The 20769-nt window shown below is 32.0% G+C and overlaps 1 protein-coding gene and 1 long non-coding RNA gene across 2 annotated transcripts; one reads left to right on the top strand and one right to left on the bottom strand.

The window, feature by feature from the left end:
- Window positions 1-7073: 7073 nt before the first annotated feature.
- On the bottom strand, window positions 7074-9749 carry LOC114176006 (uncharacterized). The gene is made up of 2 exons (XR_003602953.2): window positions 7873-9749; window positions 7074-7286 (listed from the first exon to the last, which is right to left on the bottom strand). It is a non-coding gene; the product is annotated as an uncharacterized LOC114176006 (long non-coding RNA).
- Window positions 9750-12046: 2297 nt separating this feature from the next.
- LOC114175030 (Exostosin family protein) lies at window positions 12047-15102 on the top strand. Its single transcript, XM_028059787.2, has 4 exons — window positions 12047-12719; window positions 13490-13786; window positions 14052-14147; window positions 14416-15102. The coding sequence occupies exons 1-4, from the start codon at window positions 12252-12254 to the stop codon at window positions 14836-14838; spliced, it is 1284 nt and encodes a 427-aa protein (XP_027915588.1). The 5' UTR covers window positions 12047-12251; the 3' UTR covers window positions 14839-15102.
- Window positions 15103-20769: the final 5667 nt, after the last annotated feature.

Raw genomic sequence — 20769 nt, 5'->3', positions numbered from 1 at the left:
CGGCTAAAATGAGAGAATCAAAGCAAATCTAGCCATTACAACGACTAATTTTTGAAAATTTTTCACTTAACGTCGTGCAATAATCAATTATCCTGAGTGATAATCGATTATTGTTTCATGATATGAATTCCAAAAAAGTATTGTTATGAGCATATAATCGATTATTGTGAGTAATAATCGATTATTTTGATTATTGTAAGTAATAATCGATTATTCCAAAATGATTTTGAATATTTTGGTCAGGGTCATGATTATCGATTATCCCGCTTGATAATCAATTATTTCAGGAGTTTGGAACTTATTTAGGGAGAAGATAATCGATTATCCTAAGTGATAATCGATTATTGAGCGCTGATTTACGAAAATTTCAAAAATTTAAGTTTGTTGCTCTTTCAAGAGACTTCTAGTATTCCTAAATCTCTACATATTCGATCACACAATTTCCTTTATTGATGTGATCCCTTAAGAAGTGGTGTCTAATTTTTATGTGTTTTGTCCTAGAATGCATTATGAGATTCTTGGTTAAGTTTATGGCACTCATATTGTCACACTTTAAAGGTATATGATTTAGATAAATACTGTAATTCTCTAATTGTTGTTTCATCCATAGGATTTGGGCACAACAATTTCCAGCAACAATGTATTCGATCTTAGTGGTTGATAAAGCTACACAAGCTTGTTTCTTGGAGTGCCAAGAGACTAATGAACATCCTAAAAGATGACAGGTACCACTTGTACTCTTCCTATCAATTTTACAACCACCATAATCAGCATCAGAATAACCTATTAAACTAGGGGAAGCTCTTGAAGGATACCAAAGTCCAAAACAAGTAGTTCCTTTTAAGTATTTTAAAATTCTTTTTACAGCAGTAAGATGTGATTCTTTTGGATTTGCTTGAAAATGAGCACACACACATACATATTGCATTATATCAGGCCTACTTGCAATAAGATATAACAAAGAACCTATCATACCTCTAAACATAGTCTGATTTACTTCTATTCCTGATTCGTCTTTGTCTAAATAACAAGAGGTTCCCATAAGAGTACTTACTTCCTTAGTAGTATCCATTCCAAATTTCTTAAGTACTTCTTTACAATACTTAGATTGAGAAATGAAAGTTCCATTTTCCATTTGTTTAATTTGCAGACCCAAAAAGAATGTCAATTCACCCATCATTGACATTTCAAACTCTCCCTGTATTATACTTGCAAAACCCTTACATAGAGAATTATCAGTAGATCCAAATATTATATCATCTACATAAATTTGAACTAGCAAAATATGTTCACCTACTCTTTTAATAAACAAAGTTAAATCAATTTTTCCTCTTTCAAAGTCATTTTCTAACAAAAATGTGCTTAATCGCTCATACCAAGATCTAGGTGCTTGTTTTAATCCATACAATGCTTTCTTCAATTTGTAAATATGATTTGGAAATTTATAATCTTCAAAACCGGGGGGTTGTTCAACATACACATCTTCTTTAATAAATCCATTTAGAAAGGCACTTTTAACATCCATCTGATATAGTTTGAATTTCATTAAAGAAGCATAAGCAAGAAGTAATTGTATAACTTCTAACCTTGCAACTGGAGCATAGGTCTCATTATAATTTATACCTTCTTCTTGTATGTATCCCTTTGCTACAAGTCTGGCTTTATTCTTAGTGATGTTTCCATCTTCATCCAGCTTGTTTTTGAACACCCATTTTGTTCCTATGATTTGGTGTGATTCATCCCTAGGAATGAGTTCCCAAACTTCATTCCTTTCAAATTGATTTAGCTCTTCTTGCATTGCAATGCACCATTGATCATCTTGAAGAACTTCTTCTACATTTTTGGGTTTTATCTGTGAAACAAAGGCAACAGTCATACAAAAATTTGACATATTTCTAGTAACTACTCCCTTTGATATATCTCCAATGATATTGTCTAGAGACAATCCTCTAGGTGATTTCTAGCTTTTGGCAAGATCTTCAAGTTCAACCAGTGGGTTCTCATTTAGGTACATCTCATCAAGAGCTTCTTTAAGGTATTCTTCATCACCTGCATTTGTTTTATTTGACTCAAAAGGGTTCTCCTCAAGGTCCACAATTTCATCAAAAACAACATGCATATATTCTTCTACATTCAAGGTTCTTCTATTAAAAACTATATAGGCTTTACTAGTTAATGAATATCCTAAGAAAATAGCTTCATCTGCTTTAGAATCAAATTTACCCAAGTTTTCTTTTCCATTGTTTAGGACAAAACATTTGCATCCAAATATTTTTAAATGTGCTACATTTGGCTTTCTTCCTTTAAACAATTCATAGGGGGTAATTTTCAAAATTGGTCTAATGAGCATTCTATTTAATACATAACAAGCCGTGCTCACAACATCATCCCAAAAATATTTAGGCACTTCATATTCGTTCAACATTGTGCGAGCTAATTCCTCTAAGGATCTATTTTTCCTTTCTACAACTCCATTTTGTTAAGGAGTTCTAGGTGCAAAAAAATTATGCATAATCCCATTTTCTTCACAAAATTTTTCAAACAATTCATTTTGAAATTCCCCACCATGATCACTTCTCAAAACTTTAATTTTCAAATCTTTTTCATTTTGAATCACTTTTGCAAATTTGTTAAAAGCTTTAAAGGCCTCACTTTTTAGTGTTAGAAAGAAAGTCCAAGTATATTTTGAGTGATCATGAACAATAACAAGAGCATAGTAATTTCCCCCAAAGCTTTTTGTTCTTGAAGGACCAAACAAATCCATATGCAAAAGTTCTAAAGGCTTTGATGTAGAAATCACATTTTTTGAATGAAATGATGATTTTACTTATTTTCCTTTTTGACATGCAACACATAGTTTATCTTTTTCAAACTTTATTTTTGGCAATCCAATTACTAATTCTTTAGAAATTAGTTTGTTTAATTGTTGCATATGAATATGAGCAGTTCATTTATGCCATAACCAAGGATTTTCTTTTTTAGCAATCGAACAAGTTATATCACTAGATGATGCATTATCAAGATCATTCAAGTAGATGTTATTGTGTCTCATACCTTTCAAGGCGACTTCCTTAGAGTCCTTTTGATGAATAGTGCAGTAGTTAGTTTCAAAGATTACTTTGAGTCCTTTATCACATAATTCACTTATGTTGAGAAGATTGTGCTTTAGTCCTTCCACAAATAGTACTTCCTTGATCTCCAAAGTATTTCCTCCACCAACATCACTCGTTCCAAGTATTTTTCCCTTGTTGTTATCCCCATATGTAATAAATCCTTGTTCCTTTCTTTTAAAGTTCTTAAACTTCCTTCTATCTCCAGTCATGTGCCTTGAACAACCACTGTCAAGATACCACATTGATTTCCTAGATTTAGAAGTCATCTGCAAAATAAGGAAACAATTCATTTAGGTCCCCAACAACTTGTTTGGGTACTTGGGGTTAGAATAAAAACATCTACCTATGAACAAGCACCCAATGATACTTCCCATTTGGAACACCAAAATGTTTAATATTGCATTTATTTCAAGTATGACCCTTTTTCATGCAATAAAAACAAGTAGCAGTATATGCATATGCATTCATAGTGTAAGAAGTTCCTTTTTCTACCCAAACCCTATGAGTTCTTTTAGTTTTATTTTTCTTATTATAATTATGAGCATGCTCTATCTTATTTGGATTTTTCTTAAGATCAAATTTTTCATAGTTATTATTTTCCAAAGCATCTTCAAGATGTTTCTCCAAAATACATATATCAAACATGTAGCTTTTACAGGAAGCACATTCAACAGTTTCTTTTTCTTTGTTTTCTAATATTGAAATTTTATTTTTCAAAATTTCTTTTTCTTCAAGAGATATTTCAAATTTATTTTGCAAATCTTTAAAATCAGATTTTAATTTTCTATGAGCAGTATCCAATTTACTAGATTTAACAAGTAATTGTTGAAATGCATCATAAAGATCATCATAGTTATTTTCATTGCAAGTAGAATTTACCTCACTGTCAGAATCATCATGAATAACTATCAAACAGAGATTTGCTTCTTCATTATCAGAATCGCTAGAATTTGATGTGCTTGAGGCATTGTCTTCCCATGCTATGTATGCCTTCTTTTTAAAGAATTTTTTGCCCTTCTTTTCTTCACTCTTCTTTGAATTTGGGCAATCAGCCTTGACGTGTCCAGACTCTCCACATCCTTAGCACTTGAAATTTGAGGATGATCCTTGATTCTCCTTCTTGTTGTTCTTGAATTGATTTTTACCTTTGGCCTTCATGAATTTTTTAAACTTCTTAATCATGAGACTAACATTCTCATCGTCATCTGAATCTTTCTTCTTCCTATTGCTTTTTGCCTTTAACCACTTCAGTTTTGAAAGCAATGTTCTTCTTTCTTCCAATATCTTCTTCTTCATTTAGTCTGCTCACTTCAAGCTCATGCTCCCTTAGATTTCCAAATAGAGCCACCATCGTCATCGGTTCAAGATTTTGTGACTTCGTGATGGTCGTCACCTTTGGCTACCAAGTCATGTTCAAGGATTTAAGAATTTTTATATTTAATTCATCAAGGTCAAAAGTTTTACCTAGACTTATCAGATGATTGACGATGTGTGTGAATCATTTCTGCATATCATAGAAGGTTTCTCCTTGTTGCATCCGAAATATTTCATATTCTTGGATTAAGAAGTTCTTGCGTGCCCTTTTCACGTCGTCTGTTCCTTCATGAGTCACATGCTAGATTTCCCACATATCTCGTGCACTGGTGTAGACTGAGATCATGTAAAACTCATCAAGGGTTAAAGTATATGAAATTATATTTCTACCTTTGACATCATACTGAGCTCGTCTATTTTCGTCTACAATCCATTGCGAGAATGACTTTGGTTCCTGCACATCATTTATAACATTAACAGGAACAAATGGTCCATCTAACATTGCATCCCAAATACCTCTATCAATAGATTCCAGAAAAATTTGCATCCTAACTCTCCATAAAGGATAATTTTCACCAATAAAAAGAGGAGGTCTCTTGATAGACGCACCCTCAGCAAAAGTTTGATTTTGTCCAATCATTTTTGAAAATTTGAATAACTATTAAAGCAAGCTTTGATACCAATTGTTGATATCGCGTAGCGGAATGTTTGGCGTTTGGACAAAAACCAAAAGGGGAGGGGGGCTGAATTGGTTTTAGGTAATACAATTAATACTTTAAAATTTTTACGAAATTTTACCGATTAAATTAAATTTCAATTCCTTTAAAAGCAATAGTAGATGAAATAAAGAGATAAAGAGGAGGAAATGACACAATTATTTATACTGGTTTAGATCAAAAGATCCTATGTCTAGTTGTTAATCTCTTCAAATAAAGAGATTAACTCAATCACTAACAAAAAATCAGATTACAATCAGATAACAAGGTAATAGGGAAAGAAAACACCTCTCTTGAAGCCACAAGAGATGAACCACCTTTCTCTGAATCATATAGAGAACCTGACCTAGCTTTCCTAGCAACAGCAACAACACTCAATCTTCTAGAAAACCTTCTCAGGAAAAGTTATCGCTCTACCCACACTAGGTTTTTCAAAGCTCTTTTGAGAACACTCAAAGAACTCTCTTTGCAGTCACAACACTTAGCACTCTAGTTTCTCAAAAAGGTATGTTCGAAGTTGAACTGCAGTTCCTTAAATAGGGTTTTCAAAAATTAGGTTAAAAACTGAAACGTCATGTTCCAACTGCCAAGAATAATCGATTATCACTAAGGATAATCGATTATTCTAGTAGGTTTTCTGAAAAACAAATTTTGAACAGGATAATCGATTATTCCAGGAGATAATCGATTATTCTAGTAGGATTTTTAAAAATAAAAGTTTTGCACAGATAATCGATTATCATTAGTGATAATCGATTATCACTGTAGTTTTTCTAAAAATAAGAAACCTTTAGAGAGACGAATGAAATGTTGTTGATTCTAAGTTTAATTAAACTATTCTACAACACACTTATTTTATTTTACAAGATAACATTTAAACATTTGAACATTTTGTCTTCATTCTTGCTTGATCATCATTCATTTCTTGATCATCATTCAAAATCAATGGGCTTCCTTCTTTTTCCCAACAATCTCCCCCTTTTTATGATGATCAAAATATGTTTAAAGTATTGTTGCTTCCTGCAATTTAGAAACTTACAAAGAGAATGGTTAAGATAAAATAATGTCTTCTTTTAAACTTATTTAATATGGGATCATATCTTAATTACGTATATTTTTTATTTATTTTATTGTTAATTTATCTTTAAATCTTTGAACTCAAAAAGTAGTTACTAAAATTTGTAAATTAAAAGAAATAAACAATAATTTTTTATAAGGATAATTATATTGCATTTATAATAATAATAATTATTATTATTATATTACTATAGTTGTATTATTATTATTGTTATTATCACGGGATATTATTGTAGTGATATTGTTATTACTATTGTTATTAGTATTTTTATCACTACGTGATATTATTATAGTGATATTATTATTATTATTATTACTATTATTATTACTACTATTATTATACTTAGACACACATTTTATTTTTGTTTACACTACAAAAAACATGTAAATACCGACGTTTATTTTTGTAATTTACGTCATTTTTAATTGTCGTTATTTGCTTGAGTGACAGTTTCCTGAAATGTCGTAATTCTTGCCGTCACAAAATATAATATGGTGGTTATAGATGAATCGCCGCAACAACCGTCATTTTATACAACGTATAAAGTGGCGATTTAAAGAGGCAAAAAGCGTAAGTTAAAACTGACGTCATATTTTTACTGAATGACAAATATAATGTGAAGAACGACGCTTTAAACTAACACTATTATAATTATATTATGACATTTTTAAATGTCACCAGTTTAATTAATTACACTTAATTCTGAGATTAATTACGTCATTAACAAATGTATTAAGTGATGTAATTTTAATATTTAATTATTTATTCTTTTTTAATATTTCTCATACTTTCATAATTTGATAAAATTATTTTTCTATAATAATTTAAAATATATAAAAAATTATAGCACTATTAAATAGAAATTGATAAACTAAATTGATTCGTTGTCAATATAACATAACTACACCAAAGTACCAATTCAAGCATTTGAAAAAAAAAGAAAACAACATTAAGAGTACCAAAATATTCAAGCATCTAAGAAAAAAAGACATTAAAAGTCCTAAGTCTAAGGTGTTTTGCTTCCACCACATGCGGAGATGGCACACCACTTTCAATATCTGGTGCCTGCAATGAAGAAATAATTTAGCATATATGAGTAAGTGAAATTGAAATAAATTATGAGATCCATACAATAAGTTTAAGTAATTTACTAATGTATTCATTGTGTTATTTGTGCTTGTAAATTCTTTACACTAATGTTTTCCCAAGTAAGCTTAAAATGTATTATCTGTGAGAATGTTTTTCGTGAGTTGGGGTGAACCAATAAAAAATATTTTGGGTACTTGATTTATGTTTACTGTATGGTCTAGTCTAGAATTGTGTGAAAAGAGTCTGAGGCTCTATTCAACCCTCCTTCTAGAACCAGTTGTTCTATAAGAAATCACTCCAACCCTTATGTATTGAAATTTATTTCATCATAGATCACAAAATCCTAAGCTTCAAAAGATTTCATTGATTAAATTTGTTAGGTATCTTCCAATTTCTCCTCAAAACTCTCTTTGGCCCATGTCATACTAGCTTCCACATAATTCCAACAGAAATTAAATTTGAAAAATTCATTAGCCTGACTTGGCATAATTCCAACATAAATGACATTTGAAAAGTTGATTAACATTTCTTACTGGTGCCTAAAATAGATGTGTATACTTACGAGGTCAATGGTAAGGGAATTGTTTAGGTAATTGCAGGTGATACTCTTTATCCAAGATGGCATAGTTGTTGAGAACATAAGAGTCTGACGATTTGGAGACAAATTTTGCAAGATGTTCTCCATAACTTATTGAAATCCGACTTGAAGCATCTGATCAGCTTCATCAAGAACAACAAACTTCACATCCTTCAAATTCAGTGCCCTCCTATTGAGAAGATCAATAATTCTACCAGGGGTGCCTACTACAATATCTACACCATAATTAAACTGCCTCATTTGTTGTTAGATAGGACTATTACCGAATCCTACTTCCAACAGAAAAACAAGTAAAATGTACGTATAACTAATATAAAGTACCCATGCTTAGCATTTAGCTGAATAATCCTGTCTAAGATGGGTATCCCAAATGCAAGAGTTTTCCCAATTCCTGTCCTAGCTCGACCAATCATATCACGTCCCTGCATTGCAGGTTCTAGCACAACTCTCTATAACAACAATAAATAATTGAACACCTCAAGATCAGAGATAATAAATTTTGTAAACACGACGTATCTAAATATAAAAATATCCGAACTTAAATCAATTCTTTTCACCATAGGTTTCTAATAATAATACATGAACTCATGCCCAAAGTATAGCAACAAGGGACCTTTGTAAAATTTCTATTAACACACACGTTTGTCTTTTGTTTAAACCAAACTACACCAAATTCAAACAAATTACCTGAATGTAAATCAAATTATTTCTCCATGATGGCAATAATAATAATAATAATAATAATAATAAATTCAAACAAATTACCTGAATGTAAATCAAATTATTATTATTATTATTATTATTATTATTATAAATTTGAGTGTTCATTGTACAAGAAGTGCATGTTCAAGAGTCATTTGACATACCATACCAAATTAAATACATTTGTCTCTATATCAAATTCATATATCCAGAAATAAAATGTCTTTGTCTAAATAATTGATCATATAATGTCCTCCTCAATATCAAAAGTTTTATCTCTCTAAATTTTATTAGATATAATAAATTACTCATTATTAGATAGTTTCGTACCATAACATGCAAGCACACAACGACTTCATAAATGACGGTTCCTTATTTATCAACACATGACCAGTTTCAAGCTATTTACCATTTCCCTTCTCCCAACTACCAATCAAATACGAACCTTACAACATTAATTAACGAAGCTAAAAAACTAAAACCAGAAAAAATTACAAATTGTAAAGAAAAGTGAAAACAACAGTAAATCGACGTTTACTTGAATAAGAAACTTAGTTCCGACGAGTCGAAGCTTTAGCGGTCGGAGTTCGAATGGAGGGGTGTAGTTGCGCGACGATTACGAACCCAGTCGCTGTGGCTGGTGCGGTGGTGGCAAGTCGCGCTGTCTCGAACGTGCTGGAGAAATAGAGGAGGAGACATTGTTAACGCTAGAGTAGTAGTGCTTCACGCGTGGCGGAGCGAAGGGCGATGGCGTCGCCGGTGAGGCCTCCGGCGGGTGCCGGTGTCATTGGTGGTGGCTAGAAGGTGAACGCATGTTTCAGGGGTTGGATTGGTGTTGTTGGTGTCAAGAAGAAGAGACTACCGAGAAGGAAAGAGCGAAGTCGAAACAGCGTCGCCGACGTTGGCCTTGGCTGGCCATGAGGGCAACGACGTCAGCGATTGCGGCTCCATAGGTCCGACAACGTGGAGGCTCGACAGGGGCTGCAGTTGCTCGAGTCTGGAAGAGGCAATAGAGAAGGGGCTGTCTTGGTGAAGTGAGCTTAATTAGGGTTAGAGAAAGAGGCGAAACGAAGAGAGGGAAAATGACTTTGGAAAATGATTTAGGGTGAAGTGACTTTGGAAAGTTAAAGAAAATATTAAATTGTTGAGTGGGAAAATGAAACAGAAAAGAGAGGGAACAAAGTTTTTTTTTTAAAAAAAAGGGGTATGACAAAAGTGGTACAATAAATAATTTCATAAAATTATAAAAATAATGTTTCACATAAAGTGGCATTTCAAAATGACACAATTTTAAATAATAATATGACAATGTAAAAGATGGTGGTTAGAAACGCCATATTATATATGTACATTATGGCCGTTATCAAATTAAAATATTATACTGCAAAAAGCGACAGTTTTAATTAACCGTCGTATTAAAAACATCGTTATATACATGATTTTTTGTAGTGTTACTACAAAAACATATCTCAATTACTTGCATTCTTCATTTGTTTTGTTGTTGATTTATCTCAACATCGAAATAATTATATGAATTTAAAAGTTAATTATTAAAATTAGTAAAATAATAAAATTAAAAAGTAATTTTTTTATATGATTAATTATTTCACTTTAAAAGTAATAATTAAGAGGATAAATTTAAAAAATGAAAAGAGGACACAAAAAATATGTATTTTTTATATATATAGTTATAAATTATTATTGTTAATATTAGTCTTAGTATTAATATTTATATTAATAGTTTTAGCATAAATATGTTTATTATTATTGATAATGTTGTTATTATTATAAGTATTTTTTTTAATTATAAAAAATGTTATTGTACTACATAATTTTATTAAATAAATTTTAATCTTTTAAAAATTTATAATTTATAATTATTAATAATATTATTTTAGTGTTTTTAATTATTAAATATATATTTTTTAGATTTATTTAAATAAATATAACAATTATTATATTATTATTTTATAAAAAACAAAAAGAAAAAAAGACCTATGCGTATGCACGGGTCAGAGACTAGTAATATTTAGGGATGGCAATGCAGACCGGTCCGACTTGTTTAGCCTGACTCGCACATTGCGAGCTGACCCATCCCGTCTGCACAATGTATGCGGACTGCAATCACTAGCTCGTCCCGCACATCATTTGGCTCGTAGGCTCATGCAGACCGTAAGTCAGCCGTACAGACTGCGGGCTTATACAGACTGGACTACTACAAGTCTACAGATTCGCTATCCTGATCCGTCTGCATTTTTTTCGCAGGTCTGCGAACTGGTTCGACGAACCAGATCCATATTACCATCCCTAATAATATTTGATATTAAATACAAAATCACTTATATGGATACACCTAACTTATTACCTTGCTAGTAGACGGGTAGAGCCTACAAGCAAAGATCGAATGGGGTTAGTAAAAGTCTGATTCAATAAAAAAAAAGAAATTGTCAAAATAATCCTTATATTTTTTTCCGTAAAATATCATATTTATCGGATCGTGATTTATGAATACAACATCACGAAAGTACACATGCAATATTTTTATATCGTCAGAGGTAAATATTATAATAACTGTAATTAGGAAAATTTCCAAGTTTTAAGTTTTAAAATATCATTTTATGATAACTCCCGTAATGGTTGACTGTCATGACAATTTGTTTAATTATTTTAATAACCCTTATGCAGATGTTATCAATTTTCATTTTTAAGTTTAACATATTTAGAGGTTATATTACATATTCTTTCTTAAAAAGCATATTTGACAATATCTTCCTCACTCAAAGTTCTAGAAGTTCTAGTTGCTCATTCATTCATTTAAATAATTATTTTGATTTTATAATACTTAATCTTGTCTATGGAAAATAAATATAAATATTTTTTTATAAATAACAATATCATTTATATAATATTTGATATTAAGTACGAAATCACTTATATGATACACCTAACTTATTAGCTTGCGAGTAGAACCTAACTTATTAGCTTGTGAGTAGAGGGGTAGAGCCTACAAGCAAAGATTGAGTGGGGTTAGCAAAAGTCTGATTCAATAAAATAATATGGGATTGGAGTGTAAGGTGTTTATACATTTTTTATTAATTAATCAATAAATTAAACTAAGTTAAATTTAATCTATTTACCGAAAAGTTAACTCAGTTTATTTAGATCTGATTGACTCAGATTTCATTTTGGGGATTGTGATTTAATGAACACTATTGTTTCGATTTTACTGAACCATGTAAATTTATAACAAATAACTGTAATTTTTAATTGAAGATTATAATTATAGTTTTACACAAGAAAATAGGTTATGTAATAATCAATATAACATTTTTTAGTTTCTTAAAGAAGAAAAGTATAATAATTATAGTTAAATATTAGAAATTATTTACGTTTTATAAAACGGTAATTACCATTTATTCGCATCCCAACAATATTGAGGAAAATGATCGAAACCACATAAGCTCACTCCGGAAGAGATGCATCTTTGTGGTCTCCACAATTGTCTGAAACACATTGAAGATGAAGTGTGCAACTGATAGCAGAAAAAGAAACAGAGCAAGTAACAGAAGCAGAAGAAGATAGCATAAGATCCGAAAGCATATGAAAAAATAAATAAAACGAGAAGAAAAGAGAGAAGTACAATGTATAGAAAGTTGCTTCTTACATTCATTTTCGTGATTATCCTCCTTCTTTCGTACTCAATTTTCATAGGCAACGTCGATGTTCGATCTTATTTCTTCCCTCACTTAAAGTTATCCACGTCTGCACCCGCTCCATGTGCACCTGATTCATCTCTTCGGGTCTTCATGTACGATCTCCCTCGCCGCTTCAACATTGGCATGATTGACCGCCGCAATACGGCGGAGACACCCGTCACCGTGGACAACTGGCCATCGTGGCCCGCCAATTGGGGGCTGAAGAAGCAGCACAGCGTTGAGTACTGGATGATGGGGTCGCTCCTCCACGAAGTCGAGGGCAGAGAAGTGGTTAGGGTTTCGGATCCGGAACTCGCCAATGCCTTCTTCGTGCCGTTCTTCTCTTCGCTCAGTTTCAACACGCACGGCCACACCATGAAGGACCCCGCCACGGAGACGGATCATCAATTGCAGGTGCTTCGCCATCTTTCTTTTCTTGGTAGTTGATTTGTGAATCGCTGAAATGCAATGTGATGTGAATTGCTCTCCTTTTTTCATAATGCGATTAATATGATGACTTGAAGATTCACTGTACATGATATTTGTCAAACGACATTAGTGCTGAAAATTATAAGAATTTGATGAATTAGTGTTCAGAACTAGTCTAGGAATGATGAATATCCGAATGAACGTTTTTATTGTCTGAGAATTTTACTTGCAGGAGGAGAATTAGAGTGTAAATTTGGAAAATGTGACTATATGATTTATTTATTTTATTCTCCTATAGGCAATGGTCGTGATGAGGGGTGAGAAATAGCTCCAATAGTCAATCTCGTGAAATCCGTTGTGTCTGCATAATGAACTTTGGTGTCAGTTCTGATACATGCGTCTAAATTGGGGTTGATGTAGTGCCAAAAGATTCTCAAAGCTAGGCCGTATGTGTCAGGTTGATGCTGTTAGGCTAGCACACTTGGCGTTATTCTTAATGGTAGATTTGAGTCTTCAAAAGAGTGGCGCAACATAAGAGCGGAATGCTCCAACTGTTTATATGTTAAGATTATTGTCTCTTTTGAGTTGTTTTATGGTTGATATGTAATATATATTATTTATGTTACATAGTTTCTTGCCATGCCTGCATTGTAACTTTTTTTGAAATATTGGGTGTTGTACTTGTTTCTGTGCGTCACAGTTTGTGTTACAAGTCTCTGTTGTTAATATTGGACAATGCTTGTTTCTGGTTTCAGATTGATTTAATGAAATTCTTAAAGGAATCCAAATACTGGCAGAGGTCTGGAGGTAGAGACCATGTATTTCCTGTCACACACCCCAATGCCTTTAGGTTCCTACGAGATCAGTTGAATGATTCTATTCAGGTTGTTGTGGATTTTGGTCGCTACCCTAAGCGCATGTCTAATTTGAATAAAGATGTAGTGTCCCCATATGTGCATGTTGTGGAGTCTTTTACAGTAGACGAGCCTCAAGACCCGTATGAGTCTCGCTCCACGCTGCTTTTCTTCCGAGGGAGGACTTACAGGAAAGATGTATGTCTATCTGAGATTTAGTTGAAGGAATAATGTGTTTCTTAATGGGGCAAGGTTCCTGTAAAGTAAGATTGTCTTTAAAGTGGGCAAGTAAGGCCATATCCAGACCCGTGGTTTAATTTAAAGCACATTGTGATCATAAAACACTACAATTTAAAGGTCGATGAACCTGTACTTGCTCACTTTAAAAACAATCCCACTTTAGTGTTGCTTTTTCCTTTAAATTCCATGAATATTGATTTTCTGGTGTGTGTGATGTTTGCAGGAAGGGATTGTCCGTGTTAAACTAGCAAAGATACTTTCTGGTTATGATGATGTTCACTATGAGCGAAGTGTTGCTACAGAAGAAAATATAAAATTGGTAAGCAGTATGGTTGTGTAATTGATCTTTGCTTAATTTTAGTTGGAATATTTGTGGTTGACTGTTTATTTTATATCTACTTTTCTTCTTCATTGTAAGTCAAAGGCTAGGATTCTTTTGAAAAAGCAAAATATATTTCAGATAACTTGCAAAATAGAATTGTGGTTATCGATTTATAAGATCAATTTTACAATTGTATTTGTTTTGTTTTATCATGCAAAAATCATTAACTATATTGTTCCTTTATCCACTGCTTCTTATGCAACAGTCATCTAAAGGGATGCGTTCATCGAAGTTCTGTTTGCATCCAGCAGGAGACACGCCGTCATCTTGTCGGCTTTTTGATGCCATTGTAAGTCACTGTGTTCCTGTCGTTGTTAGTGATCAAATTGAACTCCCATTTGAGGATGAGATTGACTACTCCCAGTTCTCGATTTTCTTCTCTACCAAAGAGGCATTACAGCCTGGCTACATGGTCGATCAACTTCGTAAATTTCCAAAAGAGAAATGGACTGAAATGTGGAAGCAACTAAAAAACGTCTCCCATCATTATGAATTCCAGTACCCTCCTAAAAGAGAAGATGCTGTGAGTATGTTGTGGAGACAGGTCAAGCACAAACTTCCAGGGGTCAGCCTTTCTGTTCATAGAAGCCGGAGGTTAAAAATCCCAGATTGGTTGCTGAGGAAATGATTTCTGGAGCTTTGGTGTTTAATCTTGTACATTCTTCAGTTACAGTGACAATCCCTGAAAGGAGGAACATCATTAATACTTCCACTTAACTGAGCATTTTGAAATTGAGATTTTTGTTTAAGTTTTATTCTGTAATTTGTTTTGGTCTGAGCTTCTAATTTGGTGGACATTTGTCTCATCTCACTTGGGGCTTGATGTTCATGAATATCACCCACTTCCTCGTACGAAAATGTTGAAAATATTTTGGATATTTTCGATTGAAAATGGGCCTTTTACTGGTGCAACAGAAGATATTCTCAGAAGGGGGGAAGATACGGGAGAGGGGGATTTCGATGTTCTCTTTGTCATTCTATCTGTTCACTCATTTATTTTGTTGATCGCCATTCATGCTAAAGAACTTTAGCTAATCCTAAAATTCATAAATTCATTTACTTTTATAATTTGGTTACAAATTTTCCACTTAGAAGTCTATTGATGCAATTTAAATAAGGTATACACACATTTAGGAGTGTTTAGAATCAAATTGATTAAAAAAAAAATCTGAAAATTGATCTTTAACATTGATAATTGATTAAAATTGAACTTTTTTATATCAATTTGGATTTTCTTTTCTAGGACGTAATAATTGATTTTTTTTTTAAAATCAAATTCTTTTTCGATCATTTGGATATTCCTTTCCTAGATGGGAGTGGTTCATTTGTGGATTGACATTTTGAAATCAATCCAAACTGAATTAAAAATAATTATTTGAATATTATTATATTATTTATTATTTTACTCATATGTGAAAGATGAATGTGTTACAGAAAAATTAATATTTATAATTTGATAACTTGGTTTATGTTCATAAATTTGTGATAGATGAGTAATTCAGTATATTATAAGGTGGAAAAAGAGTTATATAGATAATGTAAATATTACATTACATTAAGCTTTGGAAAAAATGCTAAATCAAAATAAAATAGTATTGGAAGGAAAGAATACACATTATTTTTATCTTTTCAGTTTTCTGTAATGAGAGGTAGATTTGAGTTATATAGTATTTATGTTATAATTAATAAATATAAAACAATAATATTATATTTAACATGATAATCAATAATTTTTAAGATTATTGTAAGAGTGAAAGTTTTTAATAATTGAACAAGTTTTTAAAACTCAACGATATTTTCAAGATTAGTATGTGATGGAAAGGTTTTAATTAGGAAGTAAGTTTGAGACTGAACTTAATAATAAATAATTTTAAATATTCTAGAGATAAAAAATTATTTATCAAACATGCATGATAGTTAACATATAATTATTAATTTTTAAGATTATTATATGGATAACAATTTTAATTAGTAGGCAAATAATTCATATTGATGTTTATGTTTTGAATTTTCTACGGTAATTAAGAGAGGTAGATTTTAAAAATTAAATAATATTTATGTTACAATTAATAAATATAAAATAATCAACTGATATGTAACATGATAGTAAATTATTTTTGAAATTGTTTTAAAAATGAAAATTTTAATTATTAAATAAGTTTAAGACTAAAAATGATATATTTTTAAGATTATTTTGTGAATGAAAAGCTTTAATTATTAAGTAAGTTTTACACCGAATTTAATAATGAATAATTTTGAATAATTATATCAATACAAGTTTTAAAAATGAAAATTATTGTTGGAATTAGTATTAAATCTGGTTAGAAAATAGTTGTGTTAGAACTACTACTTATTGTATCTATGAGCTGTATGTAGAAAATTATGTTGGAGTTTTGAAAATAGACATGTCAAAGTGAGCCAATTTAATTCACACAAGTTGGTTCACCACGAGTTGGGTTGAAAATGAGTGAACCCAACACAACTCACTTTTTGGTGAGCCAAAAATTTTTGCAACCCGGTTCAATCCACCACAGGTTAGTGGGTTAAGTGGGTTGGCTCACCAACCCACATTATGTATTTATTTTTAAGTATCCAAATATTTAAATAATTTTTTAAGCAACCCATGAGATGACAATCATAGTAAAATCAAGAACCAATGTTTTCATCATGCTCACCACCAATATATGATGAATTGTTTCCAAGAAAGTGTCCATATAGTCCAAGAAAACATGACTAATATTACACATTTTTTGTCATGCTATTCAACAAAATATAAATATAAAAAGTACACATTTTTGTCATGTTAATTTAGAAAAGATTGTTTATAAGACCGTTGCTTGAGTAATTTACTATAAAGATTATAGTTAAAGATTAAAGTATCAACGTATATAACTTGACAATCAAATTAATTAAACATTCAAAGTATTCAAATATTATTGAGCAACATTCTAACATTTAAAAATATGAAATTGTAAACATATATAATTAGTAGTAGTAAATAATTATTAAAAAAAATTTAAAAAAATTGTAAAAAAATGTTGATGGGTTAAGTGAGTCAACCCACCCTCAATCCGGCTCGAACCCGTGAGTTAAGTGAGTCGGGTTGAATTCAACCCACTTTTGAAAAAACTGAATTTTTCTTAACCTAACCTAGCTCGAACTCGTGGTGAGCCGGGTTGACTCAGGGGTTGAAATCTATTTTGACATCTCTATTTGGAAATATGATTTATGTATTAAATAAGTGCAAGAGAGAGTTTAAATAATGAGTGGAAGACAACTACAACACATATACCTTATTAATACCCTGATGACTATTGAAATTCTTGTAAAAAATGATGTCACACTAGAATCATTTATCCTTGTCAATAATCAATTATCACAAAGGAAAATTGTTTTCTGAACCTAAAACTTTCTGTAATAGTCAATTATTATAAGTAATAATCGATTATGCTAACCTATTTTTGAAATGGGTTTTTCCATAAATGGGCCAAAGTGCATTTTTTTTACTATAAATTGAATAGAGCATGTTTTCAAAACACAAAAGTAAGATTGCAAAAATTAGGTTTTTGACAAGCTTTGGTTAAACTAGTGATGACAAACGCCCCAGTCTTGGCCAAATGCAAACAAGAAGAGTGTTCTTCAACTGTTGAGAGGGCCCAATCTCTTATCTTTTGGGTCAACATTGTTTAAATATTATATTAGAATTTAACTTTTAGGCTTTGTATTTTGGGCCCAATAGAATAAGGTTTTCTTTAGGCCATGTATTGGGTCTTAGAGGAAATTGGCTTTAAAAGTAATTTTGGACCAAAAAGGGGAATTGTGCTAAATGGGCCAAGAGTGGTGCATCTACTCTAGAGAAGCCTAGAAGCTTCTCAAACTTGCTCTCCAAGGATGAGAGTTAGCTTCCCATGGTAAGACAAGTGTGACTTGCTTAGGTGGCAAGTCACACCTCCCACATGCTCCTTTTTGGCTCCAAAATTTAACTTTTTAAACTCCTTTTTTCCTCCACTTTTTGGAGACTCCTTGGTCTCATTTTAGCCTATAAATAGAAGGCTTAAGAGATGTATTTTTGGAGCTTGAAATTGAGTAATGAAGTGATGCCCAAATTTGTGCACAAATCTCTTTTGAGCTCACCTTAGAGTAAACTCTTCTCTAGTTTACTCTAGTCTTCTTCCTTAGGAGTTGGTCTCACCTCTCTTAATAATCCTTTCACCTACACCAAACCAAACACCTTAAGCTTCTTTCCTTCATGCTTCCGCATCCAACACCATCAATGGAGCCTCCATTCTTCATGCAACCTTCACATCTATATAACCTTAGGTATCTTAATGTTAAGTGGGAACTTTCCTTGTGCTTGCTTAACATCACCATAAACCACACTAAATTTCCTTTCAATTAATTGTGCTTTGGTGCTTTTTTAATTTTTGTTTTTGAGTTTAGATTGTTATTTAGATCTTAGCAATGTCTTAGAATCAATTTCCATTGTGTTTCATGATCTTCTTTTGATTCCTTTAGGTTTCCTTCTCCTTTGTGCTTTTTGTTTCCATTAAAATGCAAATAATCAAGCATAGTGTGGTGGTGATTCTGATTTGTGTGGAAACTAGTTGTTGTAAGAGTTATAAAAAGAAAGAAAAATAGCACAAAAAGAATACAATCATGTGCAAAAAAAAAAAGAATCAAAAGAAAATACCAAAAGAAAGTGACAAAAGAAGTACACTAGAATCACTACCATCACTTGAGTTTGAGAGCATTATTTTCTTGCATTTACTACTTCCAATTTCTGTCTGACTGCACACTATCTGTATTTGATTTATCATAAAACATTGGCCGGTGCAAATCCAAATCTGATTTTTGCCTCTTTTAGCTAAGACATAGACGAAAAAGAGAAAAAAATATCATTAAAAAATGTTGAGAATTGAAAAAAATGAAAAATAGTTGAAGCAGAGACTTGAATTCATAGTTTTGGACTGGTAGTGAGTGAAAAATCAAATTTCAGTGCAGTTTTCTAGCTTATTTTGGTTGTTTTTCATCCATTCTAGTGCCATTCATTAGGTAATTCATTTGAGTGCTTATCTTGTTTCTTTACCTTATTTCTAGTTTGTCATTTCTTTGGTAATCCTTTGAGTTTGTCATGGCATTATTCACTTTTAGTTTAGCAATTATAATTTTGTGCTTTTCTTGCTTTATTTCTTGACCTCTTTTGGTTTGGTTTCTATATTTGGTGCATACTTCATTTTGGAGGTGATCTAACTTTCCTAAGGTTGCATCCTAGGAGGTAGAGTACCTAGTCTCGAAAGAGAATCCTCTTTGGTGAGATCAAGAGGAAGTGCAAGAGTGAAACACTTGTGAGGACCAAGCCAAGAAGACCTTTTACATTTTGTGCACTTTGATTATATTCAAATTGATTTGTAAAATTGTAATGCTTTCCTTATTGTGTTCATGGCCTAATTAGGTGTCTTGGGGGAGTCTTAGGTACTCAATCACATCTCCTAACTAGAACATCTTTTATACATTAGTGAAGCGCTTTTAGTGGTGAAGTTTGAAGGTTCCAAGTGCCTTCTACTTCTACCAAAACTTAGGCCGCATATAGCTTCTAATCTTTCTTGTTTTTAATTTTCTTGTTTGATAGTTTAATGTGTGTCAACTTAGTCTTTGAATTAATTTCATTTAAAAAGTTTTGTACAAAAGTTTCAAGTTCCCTTGGCTAGGAAAGGCTTCATATGTAAGCAATCTAAGTGATTCACCTCTCTTTCCTGGAGGAGAACTAAAAGCTTTTGCTATCTACTTCTTCTCTAAAATTTTCTTTAAAAGACCAAAGTCTTCTAAAATCTCAAAAAAAAAAAAATGTCTCAACCTCATTCTCAATGTATGGGTGCTTCAAATGAAGAAGAAATAAGTTTGAAACAAATTGCCTTTGATTTGAGAGCACTACTACGTTGGAAGGAAGATGAAACAATTGCAAGGGAAAGGAAAAAAGAAGAAGAAAGAGATAGATTTCATCAAATTTTAGATGGAGAGAGGAGGGGAACAAGAAATATGAAAAGGTTGCATGAGAGGATGAGTAATAGGAGTCAACACTTGTACTCCCACACTCCAACACTAGTCACACATTATGAAGAAAAAGATAGTAGACTAGTTGACAACTTCTATCAACCTCCTCCTCCTTCTCTAAGAAGAGAGCCTAGGGAACCAAGAGCCATTAGAATAGACCTCCCTCACTTTTATAGGAAAGATGATGTTGAAGCTTATCTTGATTGGAAAATGAAGGTTGAGCAACTCTTTTGCTTGTCATCAAATAAGTGAGAAAAGGAAAGTACCCTTAGCTTCCAGGGCAATGCTATGTATTGGTGGGCTGCCCTCAAAAGAGATAGGAGAATCAATCAAAGTCTCATGGTCAAATATTGGAATGCCCTCAAAGGAGCCCTTAGGAGAAGACATATTCCCTCCTACTATCATACAGAGCTAATGGATAAGCTCCAAAGACTCCATCAAAATAAAATGAAAGTGGAAGAATATAGACAAAAGATGGAGTTATATATGATGAGGGCTTGGATTAGGG

Source organism: Vigna unguiculata, chromosome 3 (assembly GCF_037176805.1).
Source record: "Vigna unguiculata cultivar grain cowpea cultivar isolate G323 ecotype 2 chromosome 3, ASM3717680v1, whole genome shotgun sequence".
In the NCBI taxonomy this organism is placed as follows: domain Eukaryota; kingdom Viridiplantae; phylum Streptophyta; class Magnoliopsida; order Fabales; family Fabaceae; genus Vigna; species Vigna unguiculata.
This window is presented reverse-complemented; position numbering and strand designations above follow the sequence as displayed.